The sequence below is a fragment of the Mus musculus genome, chromosome 10, assembly GCF_000001635.26.
Source record: "Mus musculus strain C57BL/6J chromosome 10, GRCm38.p6 C57BL/6J".
NCBI lineage: Eukaryota > Metazoa > Chordata > Mammalia > Rodentia > Muridae > Mus > Mus musculus.
This window is the reverse complement of record NC_000076.6, coordinates 42,762,220-42,783,951: the sequence shown is the minus strand read 5'-3', so window position 1 is coordinate 42,783,951 and position 21,732 is coordinate 42,762,220. Positions and strand designations below refer to the sequence as shown.

General features: G+C 38.7%; 1 protein-coding gene across 5 annotated transcripts in view; it reads right to left on the bottom strand.

The window, feature by feature from the left end:
- Positions 1 to 21,732, bottom strand: part of Sec63 (SEC63-like (S. cerevisiae)) — a 71,019-nt gene that overhangs the window by 48,563 nt on the left and 724 nt on the right. For 3 of the 5 annotated variants that reach the window (NM_153055.3, NM_001359283.1, NM_001359286.1), the window contains exon 2: positions 411 to 510. The exons of the other annotated variants lie outside the window; for them this stretch is intronic. In NM_153055.3, the coding sequence (NP_694695.3) occupies positions 411 to 510 (100 nt within the window). The remainder of the gene's footprint in view (positions 1 to 410; positions 511 to 21,732) is intronic. 5 annotated transcript variants of the gene reach the window in all.

Genomic DNA, 21,732 nt, shown 5'->3' with positions numbered 1-21,732 from the left:
GCCACATCAGTTCACTTCTTAGCCTCAGCCTAAGGAAAACCATCACACCCTGAAGGTAAATACAGAATCAAATAAACATCGTAAGCACCTGGAAACACATGTGCTAATAAACTTCAGTTATCCCTTGAAATGCACATCTGATCATGCTAAAATCTTTATTTCCATATAGACCTCAACATAAAACTCCAATTCTAACACATGGCATACAGTCTTCAGATAAGAGCTGACTACATACCTTTTCATTTGACTTCTAATCTATTCACAGCTCTCAAGCTTACTATTCAAACCTCACCTCTCTCACAGGCCACAATTTCTTTACAGCCACACATGTAAGCCATCCTCCAATTCCCTATGAAACCTAGAAAAGAATAAGTACTCAGTATGTGTTGTTATTGAAATCCATTACTTACTTTACTGTAGGAATAATATTTGGCTGGGGTTTTAATAACCGTAAACGATACCACATACATCTTCCATATACTTTTCTGATATTCTTTAATCGAATTTGCTCTGTCAAGAGAGAAAAGACGAGTTAAATTATTTTTTACAATGAAAGCTGAACCAGAGTTAATATCATACTAACCTTCATTATTACCCTAACTTCTTGTCGAAACATATGCCCTGCCTATTTATATAATCCCTATAAAAATTCATAAACTATGCTAAGTTGTCTGTAAAACAAGTAATACCTAGAAATTTTTAACTAAAAAACAAGTATTTTTTCACGTGAAACTTCTCTGAAACTTTAGAAACTAATTTAAACATAGAATGTCTTGGTCATATAATCAGTTGTCTGAGCATTTCACTCCTATTCTCTCCTTGTACTGAACAAAAAGTATAAAGTAGTTAAAATATGGTTATTTAGGAACCAAGGATAAAACAACATTCTTCAAGTATAGAAATAATTACCTGGTAAGATATATTTTAACCAAGAAGGTTCAGAATTGTATCTACTGAAAATATAAAACTAACAGAACTTATAGTTTTAATGTGAAAATCAACTGACAGCCAAAGTCCTATTGGACAGTAAAATTCAGTATCACAAGTTTTAATTATTTTGTTTTATTGGGGAAGTAGGCCCAATCTGTAAGAACTTAAGACAGATTTGTGTAAGAGTTGTGACAAAAGTTATTTTCATCACTATGAAAAACTGCAATTCAAAGAGAGGCCCATTGGACTTGCAAACTTTATATGCCCCAGTACAGGGGAACGCCAGGGCCAAAAAGGGGGAGTGGGTGGGTAGGGGATTGGGGGGGTGGGTATGGGGGATCTTTGGGATAGCATTGAAAATGTAAACGAGGAAAATACCTAATTAAAAAAAAAAAAGAAAAACTGCAATTCAATTAAAAATTTTAACCAATCCTAAAAATGTCATGCTCTGTTTTACTAATCTTGTATTAAATAATTCCTCCCTAGATTTAAAAAAAAAAAAAAAAAAAAAGTCCACAGGGCTGGAAAGATGGCTCAGCAGTGCAGAGCATAGCTGTGGGCATAGCTGTGGGCATAGCTGTGGACATAGCTGTGGACATAGCTGTGGGCATAGCTGCAGCATTCGAACGGGCTGGGAAGAAGCTCTATGAATGAAGTGCAGCTAAGGTCAGCAAGCCAAACCATCTTTAGGGGGAAAAAAAGTACATGCTTAAAAATTCCACAGCTCCTAGCTATGATGCCTGGAATGTTCCCAACAAAGGTAGGATCGTGTAGCTGGGCTAATTCTGTTTTTTGTTTTGTTTTCTAGGGGTGGTGTTGTTGCTGTTTACCATATTTTTAAAATATATACAAAACTGAACTCTTTACATGAGATACCAAGTAAGTAAAGCAATTTGGCACACAGGGCCAGTGAGGCATTCACTGGGTAAAGGCACTGACCACCAACAATGCCAACCTGTTCCATCCCTGGTATCCATATGGTAGAAGTAGAGAAGTATCTCTGGCAGGTTCTCCTAATGTCCACGTGTATACCAAGGCATGGATATGAATCACATATATCTCTCGCATATTTTTGAATTCTTAAAATACCAATGGGGGGGAGGGGGTTAGAGTGATGACTCAGGGTTAAGAGTACTGGCTGTTCTTCCAATTCCCAGCACCCACATGGCAGTTCACAACTGTCTGTAACTCCAGCTGACACCTTCTTCAGTCCTCTGTGGGAACTGCCCACACGTGGCTTGTAAAACATACTCAGGCAAATACTTTTATAAGACAGAAGTGGTAGCATACACCTTTAATACCAGCACTTGGGAGGGGAAGGCAGACATAGACAGGCAGATCTCTGTGAATCTGAGGCCAGCAACCTGGACTACAGAGCTAGCTCCTAAACAGTCAGGGCTAAATAGAGAAGCTCTGTCTCAAAAAACAAAACAAACAAAAACAACAACAAACACCCTTACACAAACAAAAACAAAAACAAAAACAAAAGCCACCAGGTAGGAAGTTCATTGCCCTATTACTAACTAAATAGTGTAATAGAAGTATCCACATGTTACCTAGCAGGAGTATCAATGTAATGAAGAAGGATCCAAATAGAAGAAGAGGTGGTAACAGAGAAGGAGTTTTATATACGCAGGTAGACTGACCAAAAAAGTTAATATATCAAAAGCTAAAGTCTACTTTTCCATGTCAGAGAAGATAATGACAAATATGAAAAGATAGGATACTAAGCCTGGACTATTAGTCTGGAATTGAAAGTACCTATATGAAGTACTATATTTGTACAGGTACTGCTCTCTCTATAAATTCCTATGTATTCTCTACCTCTGTAAACTAAGTAGAACTAAGCAGCAAAATCCCAGTAGCAGTGAACATGGTATACAGAGTTTGGCCTCTAAACAACTGGAACCAGAAATCTCAATACCCAGAAACCAAACATCTCTCTACCTTCCCACCAAATATTAATTACCACAGAGGAAAAGGGTAACTATCCAAAGTGGAAGCAAGCAGTCCAAGATGGCAACATCCTCACGCAAGGAACTAGCAAGTAATCTTAAAATGACAAATGGATTTTCAGATAAGCGAATTAAGGATCTTAAAATGGGGAAGTTATTGGAGTAGGCTCAACTATAATCAAATAGTGCTTCTCAGAGAGACATGGCAGCTAAAGACAGAAAATGATAGAAAAAAAGAAACCAAAGGTTTGACTGATGCTCTTTTGAAGATGAGCAAGGGGCCACAAGTCAAGGAATATAGACTGTCTCTAGAAGCAGGAAACAGTCAGCAAATTCTACTTCAAGGTCCCCTCGCCCCCAGGAACATCATTACTTTCTAGTAAGACCCATTGTACTTGTAGCATCCAAAACTATGCAAGATTAAATCTGTGCTGTTTTAAGCCACTGTATGTGATGAACTGTTACAACAGCAACAAAAATTTAATACAGAAAAATCTGACAGACAACATATTAAGTGACCAATGAATAATGCCAGTAAAAGAGCAAACTGAAATCATATGCCATCTGACAAAAATGCAATGAAAAGACAGGCTCATCACATAAAATCTGAATCCAATCATGGAAAAGCACCAGACAACCCAAATTTAAGTTCATTCTATTAAATAATTGGCCTATAATATTTAAAGTCAGGGAAAGATAAAGAACTATTCCAGACTAAAAGGAAGACTAAAGAAACATGTCAACTAAATGTCATGTATAGTTCAGAACTTGAATTTTTGCTACAAAAGACATCACTGAGACCAATGATAAAACCTCAATGAGGTCTGACAGTAAGATACAGTAATGTTAAATTTTCTGGCTTTCATGGTTAAATAATGAACTTTAAAAAGTAATGCCATTGTAAAGTTTTAATCTGCTTTTCACTAAGTTTCAATGGACTCCCATTTTCTAGTATAAACCTAAAAATCCCCTTATAAGACTGTATAATAATAATAATAATAATAATAATAATAATAATAATAATAATAATAATGCTAAAGTCTATGATATGAACCAGACAGCTTAATCTAATCAAAGGAAGTTTCTCCTAATGTCCCTGGTCAAAAGAACATGCACATGGTCTTCAGCTGTGCAAAATACATACCTTACAAGCCATGCCCTTGGACCCTAAAAATAGTAACTTACACTTTTGAAAGAATGTTTACATCAATCAATGAATATTATAGAAGACTGTTACATATTAGGTCACATGTGGTTATGAGCAATCATGTGGATGCTGGGAACTGAGCCCTGAGTCCTCTGCAAGAACATAAGTGCTCTTAATCTCTGAGCCATCTCTCCAGACCCTAAGACATGCTTTTTAAAGAAATTATACATTTACAGAAAAGGAAGCAAGTTTTCCCTTTACAGATACATGTTATGAAAGAGGATACAAAACTAATTGTTTTTCTAGTTCTAATTCTGCCTGGATTTGCTAGGTTTGGTGGTGGATAAGTATATAAAATATATTTGATACTTAAAGTGTAAAACTTAATGTAAAACTCCACAGGTTACATTTCAAATGCCTACTATAGAAATTCACTACATTGTATAAACTTTTGGTCTGGTTAATTTTGATATATATTTTTTATTCATTTACAAGGGTTTTTTATAATATAGTTTCTAAAATTAAATATAAGGAATCATATAGGTTATAACCTAACTAGCAAAAGCCATCACCTAATAAATAAGACTCTCAAAGAGATCTGATTTAAGTTTTCAGTTAAACAGGTATATCAGTACATAATTTGATAGTTTAAAGACCATAAAAACAGAGAAATAATTCTTAGAACATACCTGTACTCAAGTTACTAACCTTAATAAGATAATGATAGATGCAATTTATTTAATTACAATTAAAAGATCAAAAATGTGCCACTTTTTTCTAAAGTAGTAAGTCCTTAAGCATTCCCTAAATCTTCTAGTGTCCAGAAAACAGTAATAAGAATTAAAGATTATATTCAACATTCTGAGAAGTTCGAGAATGTTAGTTTTCTAGTTACCTGACGCCTCTCGGCATCTCGCTGACAGTGTTTCAACTCACTTGGACAATACCTGTTCATTGTCTACAGTTTTTTAAATCGATTAAAAAGTAAAATGGGTGATGTCTTGATACTTGGTCCCCAAGTGATGGCACTATTTGGAGAGGTTTAGAAGGTGTGGCCTTGTTGGAGGAGGTATGTCACTGGAAGTAGGCTATGAAAATCTAAAGACTCTCACACCATTGTGGAGTTTACTCTCGCTTCTTGAACTTGGAGTTGAAGAGGTAAAGGCTCAGCCTTTTGCTCTAGCCTGCTGCTTGTTCCCATGCTTCCCCAACAAACAGACTCTTATTCCTCTGGAACCATACGCCAAATAAACCCTTCCTTCTATAAATTATCTTGAGCACAGTGTTTCATTTCAGCAATAGAAGTGATCAATATAACAAACAAGCAAGTTTTTCTACAACAATCATCTAAAAGTATCCTTTAGATACAATGAGAATTTTATTTTAAAACATTTAAAAAGCCAAACATCAACAACAAAAGACCTGTGAAAAAACTCAGAATGATCTTAGTTAATGTTTGTCTGCCATTTTTTGCATGTCATCTAAAGGCAAATCAATAAAAGACATAATTATCCCTAGGGGTATATTCTCAACTGGAAGTATTGGTTGCCACTGTAAGCAAATTTTGTTTAAAAACCACTTTAAAAATACCATGGCTGGAGCAGGAGAGACGACTCATCAGTTAAGAGCATCTGCTGCTCTTACCGCAGACCTGAGATCAGTTCCCAGTACCTACAACAGAGTGTTCACAAGGACCTGTCATTCCAGCTCCAGGAGACCTAATACCTTTTCCTGGAGGCCCCCAAACACATGTGCACATACATGTGCACACACATAACACATAAGCTACACATAAAATAAAAATCTTTAAAAAATGCAGTGTGTGGTTTTAGTACATATACTTAATGTAATATGTTGTATTTAGCACTTATAGGAAAATTTCTAAGATCACATTCAAACCCAAAAGCACTACATCCCTAATACAAATGAAATCATTTGAGCCAGGCATGGTAGCACATGCCTTTAATCTCAGTACTCTGGAGGCAGAGGCAGGCAGATCTCTGTGAGTTCCAGGTCAGTCTGGTCTATAAAGTGAGCTATAGTTATGTGCCAACATGTCTGAATAAAAGAGTTTTCTAAAAAAAAACTGTTAGGTGACTCAAAATAGCTTTAATGAGACAGGCACTGGGCTATTTGCCTAGAACCCCAACTAAGCAGGAGACTCAGACACAATGATCACTTAAACCTAGGAGTTTGAGGCCAACCTAGACTTGGATTAAAAAAAAAAAAAGACTAGGGTCAGAGAGATGGCTCAATTGAGAGCACTGCCTGCTCTTCTAGAAGACCCAGGTTCAATGTCTAACATCAATATGGCAGCAAGCAACCATCTGTATGTAATACCAGTTCCAAAATATCGGATCTTCTTTTCTGGTCTCTTCCAGTACTACACATGCATGTAGTGCACACGCAGTGCATACATGCAGGCAAAACACCCATATACAAACAAAAAATACCTTTGCTGACAGTAACATTGAATATACAGGGAACTTGGAAATAATTACTTCTTGAGAGGCCAAAAAGATGGCTCAGTAGTTAAAGAGCTCTTACTGCTCCTGCAGAGGACCTGGGTTCAGTTCTCAATACCCAACTCTAACTCCAGAGGATCCAACACCCTCTTTTGGGTCTCCATTAGCACCAGACATGCATGCATAAAGCAAAAACACTCACGAAATAAATCTAAAACTGGTAACTGTTTCTTAAAATGTAAAGGAACAAAAATGTATTTTAATGTAATATACTTTATAGTGTATGGTTTTAAATAGACAAGTTTATAAATTAAACATTTTATGAAAATACGACTTTATCCATAAAAGGGCAATCAAGCTTATCAGAACTTTTTTTCCCATCTTATTAAGAAACAGAAAATCAGGGCTAGACAAAGCAGTGTACTTACTGCTCTTCCAAGAGGACCCAAGTTTGTTTCTAGCCCTTGAAGGTAAGCAGCTCATAACCACCTATAACTCCATCTGGAGGGGAACCAAAGCCAACCTCTGACCTCCAAAGGCACCCACACATATGTGATATACACTAACACAGACACATAAAAGTTGAGTAAATAACTTTTTAAAAAATCCTTGTGTTTAATAAAAAGAAATTGCAAATCTGACCTCCTATGGCTTCACTTCCTAAAACTCTTCAATAGCTCCCTATTGCTCTTAAGATGAAATCCAAGCTTCTTATAGACACATCTGTGAACGAGAGCAGCTCTCTGACTCTTAATCCCAGACTATTTTCCTCATCTGCCACAGCTCTGCCACTTTAATCTTTTTTCTTAGAACATGTCAAACACTTTTCTGTCTCAAAAGCTTTCATACACAATTGTTCCCTCAGCCTAAAATAGGATTTTCTCAAGCCAACATAGAACAGTAAATGATTAGGCTCCTCTTTGACATTCAATTTCTCAACCATTGAGAATGCTTCAGGATGGCCTTCAGAGAACACTAATACACAACACTTGTTATAGGGCAATTTAATGGTTTATATGTAAAATGCCAATTACTCCCTCAAAACTCCCAGGAAGTAACCATCAGTACAAGGATGTCTGTATTGTTCACTCCTCTATTCTACTAACAGTTTGGTATTTAGTATTTGTTAAGTATATAATTTTCATTTAGACTTTCAATGAAGTCTATAGCATTAAGCATGTAAGTACATTCTGTTGTAAATGCTGTGGATGTTGCCAATTTTGAACAGTTAGTTCATTCCTCCAGGAAAGCATCAAGATGGACAGAAAAGCTAGAAATCTCGATGGAGGGTTTGTGACCATCAAACAGAGCAAGATTACTGTCACTTCTGAGATAACTTTGTCCAAAAAGTATGCACCAAAAAAAAAAAAACTTGAAAAAGAATTAAGACTAGTTTCATATTGTTGCCAATAACAAAAAGAGCTATTAGATATGTGACTTTCCGATTAACCAAGACTAAGGGGAGGAAGAGAATTAAGATGCATTAGTCTATAGTATTTTGTATGAATTCATAAATAAAATCCAGGAACAAAAAGGAATTTAAAACAGCTGATTATATGCTATCTCTAAAAAAAAGTCAGGTGAAACAAAGTTTACAAAAAAAAAAAAAAGTACTAGAATAAAATAGTAAACCGATTTTGTGCTGAAGAGTGAAAAGGCAAAATACTAAATTAAGTTTGGCAAGAGTATCAAAACTTGATCTTCTGAGCATCAATACTGGGAAGTGATATGAGATCTAAGAGGAGAGCCTGCTGAGAGATCCTTAAACCACTAGGGGCATGGCTTAGGAAGAGATGGTGGCACCTGTATCACTCTGGCTTCTAGTTCCAAGATGTGATCCTTCCTCTACGAACACTCAGAGAACTACCATAGAGCTCTTATCAGTCAGCACTATGCTGTTTGGTTTTCAGCCTCCAAAACACTTAGCCCGGGTTATATGAGACCCTGACATAAAAAGACAAACAAACACACAAAGGAAAATTGTGTTATACTGTATGACAAATAATAAAGGAATAACAACAAAACATGCATGAACCACTATTTTTTTAAAGGACTTTATTTTTGTGTTTATGTGTAGGTATGTACATGAACCCAAAGAAGCCAGGAAAGGGCATCAGCTGGATATAGGTGGCTGTGAGCTACTTGCTGGATGTGGTGCTAGGAACCAAACTTGAACAAAAGCAGTAAGCATACTTAGCTGTAAAATCATCTCCAACTCCCAGAACCACCACTCCACAACTATTTTCATTTTATATAATTAGCTGATCTGTTTATTTGCAGATAGGGTTTCACCAGCACCCTAGATGCCCTGAAACTGTATGTTGTCCAAGCTGGCCTCCCTAAGATCCACCTGTCTCTGCTTCCCAAGTGCTAGGATTAAAAGCGTGTACCACCACAGACTGGCAGGAACCACCACTCTTTTTTCTTTTTTTTTAAGATTTATTTATTTATTATATGTAAGTACACTGTAGCTGTCTTCAGACACTCCAAAAGAAGGAGTCAGATCTCGTTACAGATGGTTGTGAGCCACCATGTGGTTGCTGGGATTTGAACTCCGGACCTTCGGAAGAGCAGTCAGGTGCTCTTACCCACTGAGCCATCTCACCAGCCCGGAACCACCACTCTTAAGCAGCCAATATTAAAGCCAATTTTAACTCTTCTATACTCAAGGCTGTTGAAGGCTGAAAATTTATCTTACCCATTAATTATAAATGTCTCTTCTGTCTGCCTGGAGTATATTAAGTACTATATAAATATGTAAAAAATGATAAACTCTTTTAAAATAGTGCTTAGAGAGAACATCTACTATGTACCAGGACCCTTTAGGACACAAAAGATACAACAAAAACATTCTTGGTCCAGACATATAGTTCAGCTGGTAGGATGTTTGCCCAGCATGTGAGGCCATAAGTTCCAAACTTAGTACAGTATAATAAACCAGGCATGATGGCACTTGTCTGTAACAGCATTTCTGAGACATATACAGGAAGATCAATGGGAGATCGAGTTAGAATGACAAGTTTATGGTCATCCTCCATTAGTTAGAAGAGCTGGGGGTTCTCCTGGGATGAGACTCAAAACTCTACACACTATATAGTCTAGAGGATTAAAGAAATAACAACAAACAAGTAAACACAGCAGAGGAAATTGAGGGTAGGCAGAGCATCTAAATTTGACAAAGGGAGCTCAAAGAAGATACTGCTGTGAAGATGACATTTGAGCAAAGAAAATAGGGATAGAGGAGGTGGTACCAGAGGAAAAGCACTGCAGGCAAAGCAAACAGTAACATGCAAGGGACGTGAGGGAAGAGTGGTCTTCACAGAGAAGTTAGTGAAGATTCTACTGAGAAAGGAAGGATTCATAAACACAGGGAAGGCTCATGACCCCTTTCCAGATAAATTTTTACACAACCCTGGACATATGTGTATAAAATAAGTACATACACTGGTCAAGTATTTATTGATAAATTATAAAATTAAAAATACTTCTTGGCATACATATTGTTTTTAACATTTGCATACTAATAAGATAGATTTGCTTGTTTATTTTTAGTCTTGGTTGAATATTTAATACTACAGAATATAGAGCATTTTCAATGTTACTTGAAACCTTGAGTTTTATAACCCTCAAGGCTGATAACTATACTTTGCATACATACTACACATTTACTAAGTACTTAAGGCCATTTCAGAAATTATTGGAAATTTGTCCTAATCCCAAACCAAAATTCATTTAATGGTTTTATTTTTTCGATTGAAACTCAAGTCAACTCACCACACAGCAACTGTAAAAGCCAAACATTCCAGGATCAGGAGAGATGGCTCAGGAGTTAAGAGCACTGCCTGCTCTTCTAGCAGACCTGAGTTCAATTCCTACCACTCATTTCAAACTGCTCACAATTACACCTAACTCTAGCTCCAGAGGTTCAGACACTCTCTTCTGGCCTCTGTAGAAACATATACACACACATACATCTAAATAAAATAGAATAAATTTTAGGGGGCTGGCGAGATGGCTCAGTGGTTAAGAGCGCCGACTGCTCTTCCGAAGGTCCGGAGTTCAAATCCCAGCAACCACATGGTGGCTCACAACCATCCGTAACGAAATCTGATGCCCTCTTCTGGAGTGTCTGAAGACAGCTACAGTGTACTTACATATGATAAATAAATAAATCTTTTAAAAAATAAATAAATAAATAAATAAATTTTAAATCAAACATTCTGGGCTAGATAAATGGTTTAGCAGGGAAGAGCACTCTTCCAGAGAACACAAATTCAGTTTCCAACAACCACATGGTGGCTCACAACTATCCAGAACTCCAGATCCAATGCTCTTCTGAACTCCACAGGCACAAACACACATGCATATAAGCACTTATATATACCACATAAAAATAGTAAATTCTTTAAAAATATTCTAACAATACAATACAAACATATGCTAATCTTGTACTTAACATGCCAAGGAATAACAGAAATATTAACTCTTTTTTCCAAAACTAAATCATTATGGGCCTCTAAAAACAGAAAATATGTACTATAACAACACAGCATTTACAGGAGTTTTGAATGAGCTGCAGTGTTTCAGGCAGTATATACCAAAACTGTGTTCAGAACCAGGGCTCCAGGGAAGCTCAGGGGCACAATGCAGGTCAGTTGTAACAGAAAACCTTGAACTCATTTTTCATCTGATTTTGAACCAAAAATTAATTCCAAATATTCAAAAGTTTCAAGAATTAAAGCCATTACATTTCTTAGAAAAAAATGATTAAATTTGTATAACCTTGAAATTGGCAGTGTTATTCCAATAATATAAACAAATAAAATAAATTGGACTTAACAAAATTAAAGCTTTTGGGTTTAAGGTTCATTAAAGGTCATTACCAAGAAAGAAAGTACAAAGAAAATGAGACAAAATACTTGCAATTATTTATCTAACAAGAATACATAAATAATTCTTACAAATTAACACAAAAATAAAAAACAAACAAAAAATGGGCATAGGATCTGAATAGACATACAAATGGCTAGAGTGTACAAAAAAGCAACAACAACAAAAACTCAAAACAAAAGCAAACAAAACAAACAAACAAACAAACAAACCCTCTCAGTATTATTAAGAATTAGGGAAAACTATATCACTTCAAATCCATGAAGATAGCCACGATTACAAAAGGGAGGAGGGAAGAGGCATTCATTAGTGCAGCTATGTAAAAACTGCTGGCAAGAATCTAAAGCGATGCAGCCATTGTGGACAAGTCTGACAGTTCCTCCAAAAGGTAAACACGGGGTTTGACCAGCAATTCCACTCCTAAAAACCTTCTCGAAAGTGCTCATAAGAATCCAAATGATGGCTTGGGAGAGGTGGGGAGTGGAGAGAGGGAAGGACTCATTTTGCTGTAAGGGGCAGCTCCACTGAGTAAGTATATAAGCAACACAAATTGGACTTTTTGTAGAGTGGAGACATACAGGGACACCTGGGAGGACTGCAAAGTGAGTGTGATCAGAGTGTAGGATGTGAAATTCCCAAATAATCAATAAAAATATTATGTTAGGGGAAAAAAAAACACGTCCAAACACCCTGATACATACCACTGCTCACTGCACTATTTGCAGTAACCTAAGAGTGGACAGTTTCATGTACTCTTCAACAGATGTACAACATATAGAATATTCTGGTAAAATATTATTCTGTCATAAAAACAACTTAGTTTTAATAACAGGAATGTAAAAGCTTAAAGCTCAAGTGAAACAAGTCAGATATAAAAATCACCTAGGGCCGGGCGTTGGTAGCGCATGCCTTTAATCCCAGCACTCAGGAGGCAGAGACAGGCAGATTTCTGAGTTCCAGGCCAGCCTGGTCTACAGAGTGAGTTCCAGGACAGCCAGGGCTACACAGAGAAACCCTGACCCCGGAGGGGGGGGGGGGGGGGGGGAGGAAATCACCTAGGATTGTAAGAGACATATATGCCAGGAGAGGTTGTACTTCAAAGCAGCATGTCTGGCACAGCTGTTTAGATCAGCTTCTTAGATTCTGTTTGCTCTCATTATGGAAGAGTCTACTGACTGGCACACGGTGCAAAAGTGACATAAACTCTTCAGCTGGGCTTGATACAAGGGGCTTTATGACTTCAGTTGTGTTTTTCACATTTTTTTCACTTCATGAAGCCAGGTCCCAATGGATCTGATGTACCTTTTGAACACATCCCACATTTGTTCATACTATTTTTTTATCACTATTATTCAAGCCTGCATGTCTGTCTGTATACCACTTGCATCCTGATACCTGCAGAGGCTAGAAGTGAATATCAGATCCTCTGGAACTGGAGTTATGGTTGGTTATAAGTTGCCTTGTGGGTGCTGAGATCAAACATGGGTCCTCTGGAAGAACAAACAGTGTTCTTTATCACTGGATTATCTCTCCAGTCTTAATTCTAAGGCAGAAGGACTGCCAAGTTCAAGACCAGCCTGGGATACATAGTGAAAACCTGTATCAAATCCTGCCCCACAAAATCCACCAACTTCATAAAACCTTCTCTGGGGGCAGCAGTTAGCATACTGACTGCTCTCCCAGTTGACCCAGGTTTGATTACCAAGACCCACATGGCACACACTTGCCTATAAATACAATGCTCTCTTCTAACTGCATGCACATACACAGTGTATATACATACATGCAGGCAATATACATATACACAAAAATAGATCAGAAAAACAAATACAAATATTTTAAACTTTCCTAACCACCAGGCGGTGGTCGCGCACACCTTTAATCACAGCACTTGGGAGGCAGAGGAAGGCAGATTTCTGAGTTCAAGGCCAGCCTGGTCTACAAAGTGAGTTCCAGGACAGCCAGGGCTACACAGAGAAAGAAAACCAAAACCAAACAAACAAACAAAACAAAACAAGACAAAACTTTTCTAACCTTTAGTTTGCCACTATTACCTCAACTAGATGCTAATACTCTATCCAGCTAACCTCCACAGCATTTGTTTTCATTCCTCTTACCCTCTCTTTAGAGTACTCTGGATAGAGTTAATTCAGGCATCTAAAACTATACCTCATGCAAGTTACCCAAACAAGACCATGTTTACTGTATTCAACATTTTATTGTTTTCTGTACCTGCGAATGTCAACCAGTGAATACTACTAATCAACAACTATTAGATTGAACTACATGATCAAAAGTCCAAAGCTGAAAAAATTTTGGAATCTATATGACAAAATTCCTTCATCCATGACAAAACACAATTACAAACAGTAAGGAGTATTTTTTTTCAAGAGTATGAACATGAACTTTCAAGGAAACAGTGTGGCCTTGGCAGGCATGGTATAACACTTCTCATTGATAGAGTCTGACCCAGCAGTGGTGGCACATGCCTTTAATTTCAGCACTTGGGAGGCAGAGGCAGGTGATTTCTGAGTTCGAGGCCAGCCTGGTCTACAGAGTGAACCCCAGGACAGTCGGGGCTATACAGAGAAACCCTGTCTCAAAAAAGCCAAAAGAAAGGGTCTGGGTAATGATGGGAAATGGTGTTTTGCTTCTTGTTTTGTTTTGGTTTGGTTTTTGGTTTTTTGGTCTGTTTCGGTTTGGTTTTTACATTTGTATTTACGGAAGGGGGTGGCACAGGAATATGCATGTGAAGTTGGGATAAACCTGCAGAACTCAGCTCTCACCTTCTAGCATATGGGTTCCAGAATTCAAATTCCAATCATAAAACTTGTTGAGCCATCTCACTAGACCCAGAAAATATTGTTTTCAAGAGTTTCTCTATGCAACCCTGTCCTGTAACTCCCTCAGTAAACTGGGCTGATCTTGAACTCGGAGACCCACCTACTTCTGCCTCCCAAGTGCAGGGATTAAAGGCACACACTACCACCACCATGCTCTTTGTGACTTTAAGCCATGTGTTTCAGTTTTGAACCAATGAGATCTCTGCCACCACAGCCTAGCTAAATCCAGGAAATTTTTAAAGTGGCATCTAAAGGCTGAGCACGGAAGGAGGAGGAGGCAGAGCGTCCTTGTCCGCCCTCCCCACACCGTGTATGTGTGTGTGTGTGTGTAAAACTTTCTTTTTTTTTTAAAGATTTATTTATTTATTATATGTGAGTACAGTGTAGCTGTCTTCAGACACTCCAGAAGAGGGAGTCAGATCTCTTTATAGATGGTTGTGAGCCACCATGTGGTTGCTGGGAATTGAACTCAGGACCTTCAGAAGAGCAGTCAGTGCTCTTACTCGCTGAGCCATCTCTCTCCAGCCCCTGACTTCTTTTCTTTTCTTTTTTTTAATGTTCATCCCAATCTTTTTCACTACACTCAGTTCCCAAACTATAACTGCAATCACCAAATAACTTTAAAGGGAACAGAAATCAGTTAAGGGGAAATAAATATATAAGAAATAAACAGTCCAAACTATCTCAGAATTTTTTAAATCTAGTTATACTTCTAAATCCTAACATCTCAATGAAATAAGCTGAGATGGACTCTCAGTTATACTTAGGGTCCCCCAACTTCCAAACCATTCTCCACTAGATTCACAAAACCCACACCAGCCAGGTGTCATTGCTCTACTGTTCAAGTCAATAATAGGACAAAGAATCAACTCCAAACTGCTCACTTGATCCAAAGTGCCCGTTACATTTCAAGTCCTCATCACTTATGTACAGAGCACCCATGCTTTTGCAGTGTTTCCCCTAGTTAAGAATGTCCTTCTTTTCAAGATCCATCTTAAATCACCTTTGCATGAAGCATTTGCCCAAGCCCCAAAACAGAAATTCCGTTCTCCTTCAGCACTTTCCACTTGCTGTATTGATATTATTATAACATGCAATGTTTACTTAATTACAGAAAGGAGTACAAAGTAGCAACTAAAAGAGAAGCTTTGGAATAAGACTAATTTGGGTCCAACATCCAATCTTACAGCTAATGGCTTGAGGCAAGTTGAATACCTCTCACCTCCCTGAGGTCTCAGTTTTCTAATATAGGTAGCACATTTCCTCAAGTGCTATTCAAAGAGCATTAAGCACACCTCACCTTAAGACTAATAAACAGATGAGGTGAAAAGGGCTGTAGTTCTATAACTCTTCCTTGGAGGGGCAAGTGGGGACAGCCCAAGTAAGACTATTTCTAAAATGATCCTCACAGAGAATTCAGGAAGATGGAGACGCAACAGAAGAATCTGTCTCCCTCAGCTGTACAACTACACTGGCAGAAGCTGTCTCCCTCGCAATACGACTACACTGGTAGGATCTGTCTCCCTCAGCTATACGACTACACTGGCAGGATCTATCTCATGAACTGTTTTGAAGGCTTACATCTTTTGAAGGAGGACTTCAAATTAAACTGTGATAAACTTGCCAATTTTGGCCTTGGACACTACTCCAAGTCCATGGAGCAAGTCACTCTTCAGGTGTTTCTGGAGTAGCTTGCTGCTAACAACAAATAGAGACCCAATATTTAAAAAACAACAAAACAAAACAAGTTCTCTCCAGTCATGCACAAACCAACAGCAGAAACATTCAGTTACCCCATACATAGTATTTTCTGGGACTGGCCTGTATGTTAGGCCACAAATTATCTTTCATGTGACTACATGTGATGACATTTTTAAAAAGTGACAAGTAAAATGACAACAAAAGTAAAATTTAATAGAACTATAATCAAGAATCTAACACATCAGAGAACTTGGAAAGCTTTAAAGATGAATGAAAATAAAACAGCCGGGCGGCGTGGTGGCGCACGCCTTTAATCCCAGCACTTGGGAGGCAGAGGCAGGCAGATTTCTGAGTTCGAGGCCAGCCTGGTCTACAGAGTGAGTTCGAGGACAGCCAGGGCTACACAGAGAAACCCTGTCTCGAAAAACCAAAAAAAAAAAAAAGAAAAGAAAAAAGAAAAAAAGAAAACAGCACATACCAAAAATTTTGGGGGCACAGCAGGAATATTCAGTGGAAGGATTCATAGTTTAAATACAATAAGATCATGGCTATAAGAGAAAAAAGATCAGCTTTTGTTCTGTTCATTCCTTCATGCTTTTTAGTTTTTAAAGGTGTATTTCATTTTTTGAAGGGGCACATATGTGGCATCATACCTCAAACTCAGAGGACAAATTGCTGAGGTGAATACAGCCAAGCTGATGCTGTCCACCAGCCTCTCTCAGTATCACCAGTACCTGTTTCAGAACCACCCTGGCTAGCATACCCTGCTCCCTATCCTAAACTCTCTAGCATCATGTCTTCATTCATTTATTTGTTCACTCATACAGGTACACAGTGAGGCCAGAAGAATGTGTTGGACCCTCTCTGGGAACTGAACTGTGGTCCTCTGCAAGAACTGCTGAACATCCATCCCTAAAAAAAAAAAAAAAAAAAATGGTGTGTGTGTGTGTAGGAACCATGGTGAATATGCAGCTTTTGTGGATAACCTGCAGGAGTCAGTTCTCTCTTTCTACCACGTGGGCTCCAAATATGGAATCTAAGCTATCAAGCTTAGCAGCTTGTACTAGTAGAGATGTCTCTAGCCCCTTTGTGTTTTTCTGCACTGGGTATTTACAGCTTAAGAAAAAAACACTAAGACTGGAAACAATCTATCTATCACCTAGCAGCAGCATCTACAAAAACTGAAAACATGTTGGGCGTGGTGGCACACGCCTTTAATCACAGCACTTGAGAGGCAGAGGCAGGTGGATTTCTGAGTTCGAGGCCAGCCTGGTCTACAAGGTGAGTGAGTTCCAAGACAGCCAGGGCTACACAGAGAAACCCTGTCTCGAAGAAAAAAAAAAAACAAAAAAAACAAAACAAAAAAAAAAACTGAAAACATTATTTGCCAAATGGAAGAACTTCTATTGTAGTTTTGCAGGCATATTTACACATACCCTTTTTTTCCCCCTCCTCTAAACACCTTGGGAGACCTGGTTGGTTCGAGGTTTTCTGTTTTTGAGATAACGTCTCATTTAATAGCCCAGAATGACCTGCAATCTCACAATCCTTTTACCTCAGCCTCCATCCCAAATGCTGGCTTTACAGGTGTGCACCACAAGCCAGCCTCATAACCAGTTCCTGATTCCTTTTTTAAGAGGGTCTTTTTTTTTTTAAGATTTATTTATTTTATTTTATGTATATGAGTACACTGTAGCTGTACAGATGGTTGTGAGTCTTCATGTGGCTGTTGGGAATTGAATTTTTAGGACCTCTACTTGCTCTGGTCAACTCTGCTCGCTCAGTCCCTGCTCGATCCAGCCCAAAGATTTATTTATTATTATACATAAGTACACCGTAGCTGTCTTCAGACTCACCAGAAGAGGATGATCTCATTACGGATGGCTGTGAGCCACCATGTGGTTGCTGGGATTTGAACTCAGGAACTTCGGAAGAGCAGTCAGTGCTCTTACCCATGTCCCCAGCACCCAGTTCTTGATTCCTTATGGCAAGCTATTATTTTAACCCCTAGGAGAGGAAGCTTGAAGTTCAGAGTTAACTAAAATAGAGACTAGGCTAGATCTGAAACCTTTTTAAACTGGGATTTTCCTATTATAGTACTAAAGGATATAAATGGAACTACTCACATCCTCAAATAAAAGGTGATTGACTTATATGCTAGTTGAGAAAACAAGTAACATTTTAAAACATTTCACTAACCTTTCAAACAATAAAAAAACTTGAGTACCTAAGTAATAAATCAAAACTGTGTGATAACAGTATCACTGCACGTCAAACACTGTTCTCAACACTTACCATAAAGCCCAGTTTAATCTCCATTCTAACTCTATAAAAAGAGACTTCTCTATCCCTAATTTACAGAGGACCATGCTGAAATACAAAATCCACACAGTAACCTGCCAGGCCAGGTTTCAAAATCAGGCAGTTTTGAAAAAGGTCAGGGAATCTGAAACTAAACAGACATCTGAAAGATGGCACACACAGATTAAGAGTATTTGCACCCAGGCTGGGTGGTGGTGGCACACACCTTTAACCCCAGTGCTCATTAGACTAGTAGGCAGATTTCTGCAAAGTTTGTAGCCTGGCCTATAAATTAAGTTCTAGGACAGCAAGGACTACACAAAGAAATCCTACCTCAAAACAAACAAACAAACAAACAAAAACAAAACAAAAAAGAGCATTTGTGCTCACTTTTCCAGAAAATCTCTGTTTGGTTCCTATCACCCATACCAGACAGGTCACCACTACCTGGTAGATAATTCCTGCTGTAGGGGAATCTGAAACCTTGTACTGGACTCCACAGGAACGCACCCTCACATATTCGTACTACCCTTCCCCCACCACACACACTCCCCCACACACACACACCATTCAAACGTTATTTTTTAAGGTATAAATAAATAGGCTGTGCATAGGTGGTGGCACATGCCTTTGATCACAGCATTTGGGAGGCCAAACTAAATCAAACCAGAAATGTAGGCTTACAGAAAGAATAAAATGGCAATGCACATACAAAGTCACAGTACAGTATTGGTGGGAACTGTATATGTGTAGGAAGTGGCTGAGGGAACTGCAACTATTTCAGAATTTTAAGAATGTCTAAAATACTAAAGACTCAGATCACAGTAACTACTTTGGAATCTATGAATGGATAACTACAATATACTGCTTATAAACTGCATTTAAACTTGTCTTTGGGAATGGAGAGATGGTTTATAAATTAGGGAGCACTTTCTGCTCCCACAGAGGACCTGGGACTCTGTTTCCAGCACCCACAGAGTGGCTCACAACCATACATAACTCTATCTTGACTTCCTGAGGATCTGATACCATCTTCTGTCTCCTCAGGCACCAGGCACTCACATGGTACACCTACAGACAAGTAGGCAAAACACTCATACACATAAATCAAAATCAAAATCTGAGTTGTCTTGACACAAAGTATTACTTTCAACTACCAGAGCTTTAAGCACTGCTCTATAAGTGATTCTTTAAGCTATGGAAATCAAAAAGGTTAGGGCATTAATTCTTGTTTTTATTCTATGATGGTAATATCCATGTAGACCAGTATCTATGTGTGAGGTTAGAGGACAAGTTTCTAGTTTTGGTTCTCCCAAAAGGGTCCAGGATCAAACTCAGATGGTCAGGTTTATAGGGGAAATGCTTTTAACCCACTAAGCCAACTCTCTGGTCCTAATTTCTGGTTTTCTGTTGGTTTTGGTTTGGGAGGGGTAGTTTGGTTGGGGGGGGTTGTTTGTTTTGTTTTTTAGCAAAAAGCTCACACCAAAACAAATGTACTACCCAACTAACTCCAGCAAAAGCCAATTCCAAGAAAGTTCTCAGGGCAGCCCTCTCAAGTTTAGTTACAATTTAGACCTTTTGTTACAAAGTACGGAAAGTACCGTATATACATACGAGCTCCCTGAGTTCCTGAGTTCCTTTACCGTGTAGCCTCTCCTGAGAATCACTCTTATAAGGAAATCTATACCCTTCATGTCATTCTATAGATCCAGTTTATCAGCCAATATGCAAAGAGCCCAGAGGACCTTTTGCTATTAAAAGGAGTATGAATTAAGTATACTTAGCCCCACTCAAAACATTAAAACCAAGACAAAAAGATTCCACTAATAATGTTCACAAAATAAGTTCAGTTGCCATATCAAATATGGCAAAGACTCTAAACTCAGTTTTGCCTGCCTGTGTCTCCCAAGTACTGAGATTAAAGAAATGTGCCGTCCCATACCAAGTTCCTCACCACCTTTTAAAGAAGACCTTATATTCAACCCACCATCCCAACACCCCTTTATCTTCTAAAAGCAGTGAACAAATGACTACTGAAAAGTGGGCCCTCCCTCCTTGTTGCTTTTGTTTCTTTTTTTCTTTTTATTTAATCACTAAGTATGGGAGTGGATGTAGTCCTCTGAGGTCGTCAGAGGACTACTTAAGAGTCAGTTTTTCCTTTCAACCTGTAGTTCCAAGGAGCTGAATCAAGTTGCCAGGTAAGCGCCAGGGCCCTTTACCTGCTGGGCCATCTTGCCGGCCTATTTCTGAGAGGACATCTCTCAGGTTGCCAGACTGACTTTGAACTCACTATGCAGCCTATGTCAGTGGCCTTGAACTCTTATTAATCATCCTGCCTCCACCTCTCAAAGGCCTGGAATAATATTTGTGAGCCATCACACTGGGCATTTAACTTAAAATACTGAAAAAATTGGCTTAAGTGGGCGAGCAGTCAAGGAAAAAAAAAAAACATTTTCTGTATTATGACACCAAAAGTACATACAGCCACTGATTTAAAAATATATATATATATATCTAAACAAACTTGGAAACACAGAACTCAAGAGTCCGAAGTGAAAATTTCATAAAGCAACCCAGAATGAGAAACGACGGAGGCTAGTAACTTTGGGTAAATTGTTGCTACTCCGCTTATTGTGAAATGTACAAAAGAGATGCAAGTGTTGCTTGCTCTTTATCTTAAATTTACTTGAGTTCTATTATGAAACTAGATAATTTTATAGGACATTGAACTCTCTCTTCAAAGTGTAACAAGTCCTGAGCTTCACTGCTAACAATTCTTCCCAAGCTGCAGTGCACAACCTAGACAACTTAGATCATCACCACACCCAACCTAAAAGCAACTTAGCAGACACAGAACGCTCTCCCCCAGAGCCGCTGTTATACTCGAAACCTACTAATTATGGTTACCACCACCAGAAATAACCCATTAGGCGCTTGCTGTAAGTGCCATCAGCTTTAAGAATAACCGGTGCCATATGTCTTAGTAAAGTGCAACACAGAATCCAACATTACAATCTTAAACCTAACATCCCCGGAAACTGCACTGGGTTGCGTTCTGACGCGACCTTTAATGTGGAAAGACTCGAGAACTAAAAGCAAAGGAGCTTGCGACCCCACCAACTACCTCCTTCCATCAACGAATCCCGCTTAATCCTTCATGCCTGCACTTTTCCGTTGTAAACAGGAAACTCCAGAGGAAAGGAAACGGAGAAAATCCTATTTGTGCTTTTATAAAAGGAATAACGGCAGCGCTCTCCAACCCCCACGATGTGATTGAACAAATGAAAAAAGCAACCGGAGGAAGTGACGGGGTGGGCTGCTGGTGAGCTCACTTGGAAGTCCCAAACATGACACCCAGCTTAGGGGTGCCCCCAAACATCTGTACCAACAGCTGCAGCGGGGACACCGGGACAAGAGGGAGAAAGGGTGACGGGAGCGAAGGATGCGGAGTTGTGCCCACACGCTCTTATTCCCCCTCGGCCAACTCTTCTCTCGCCCCC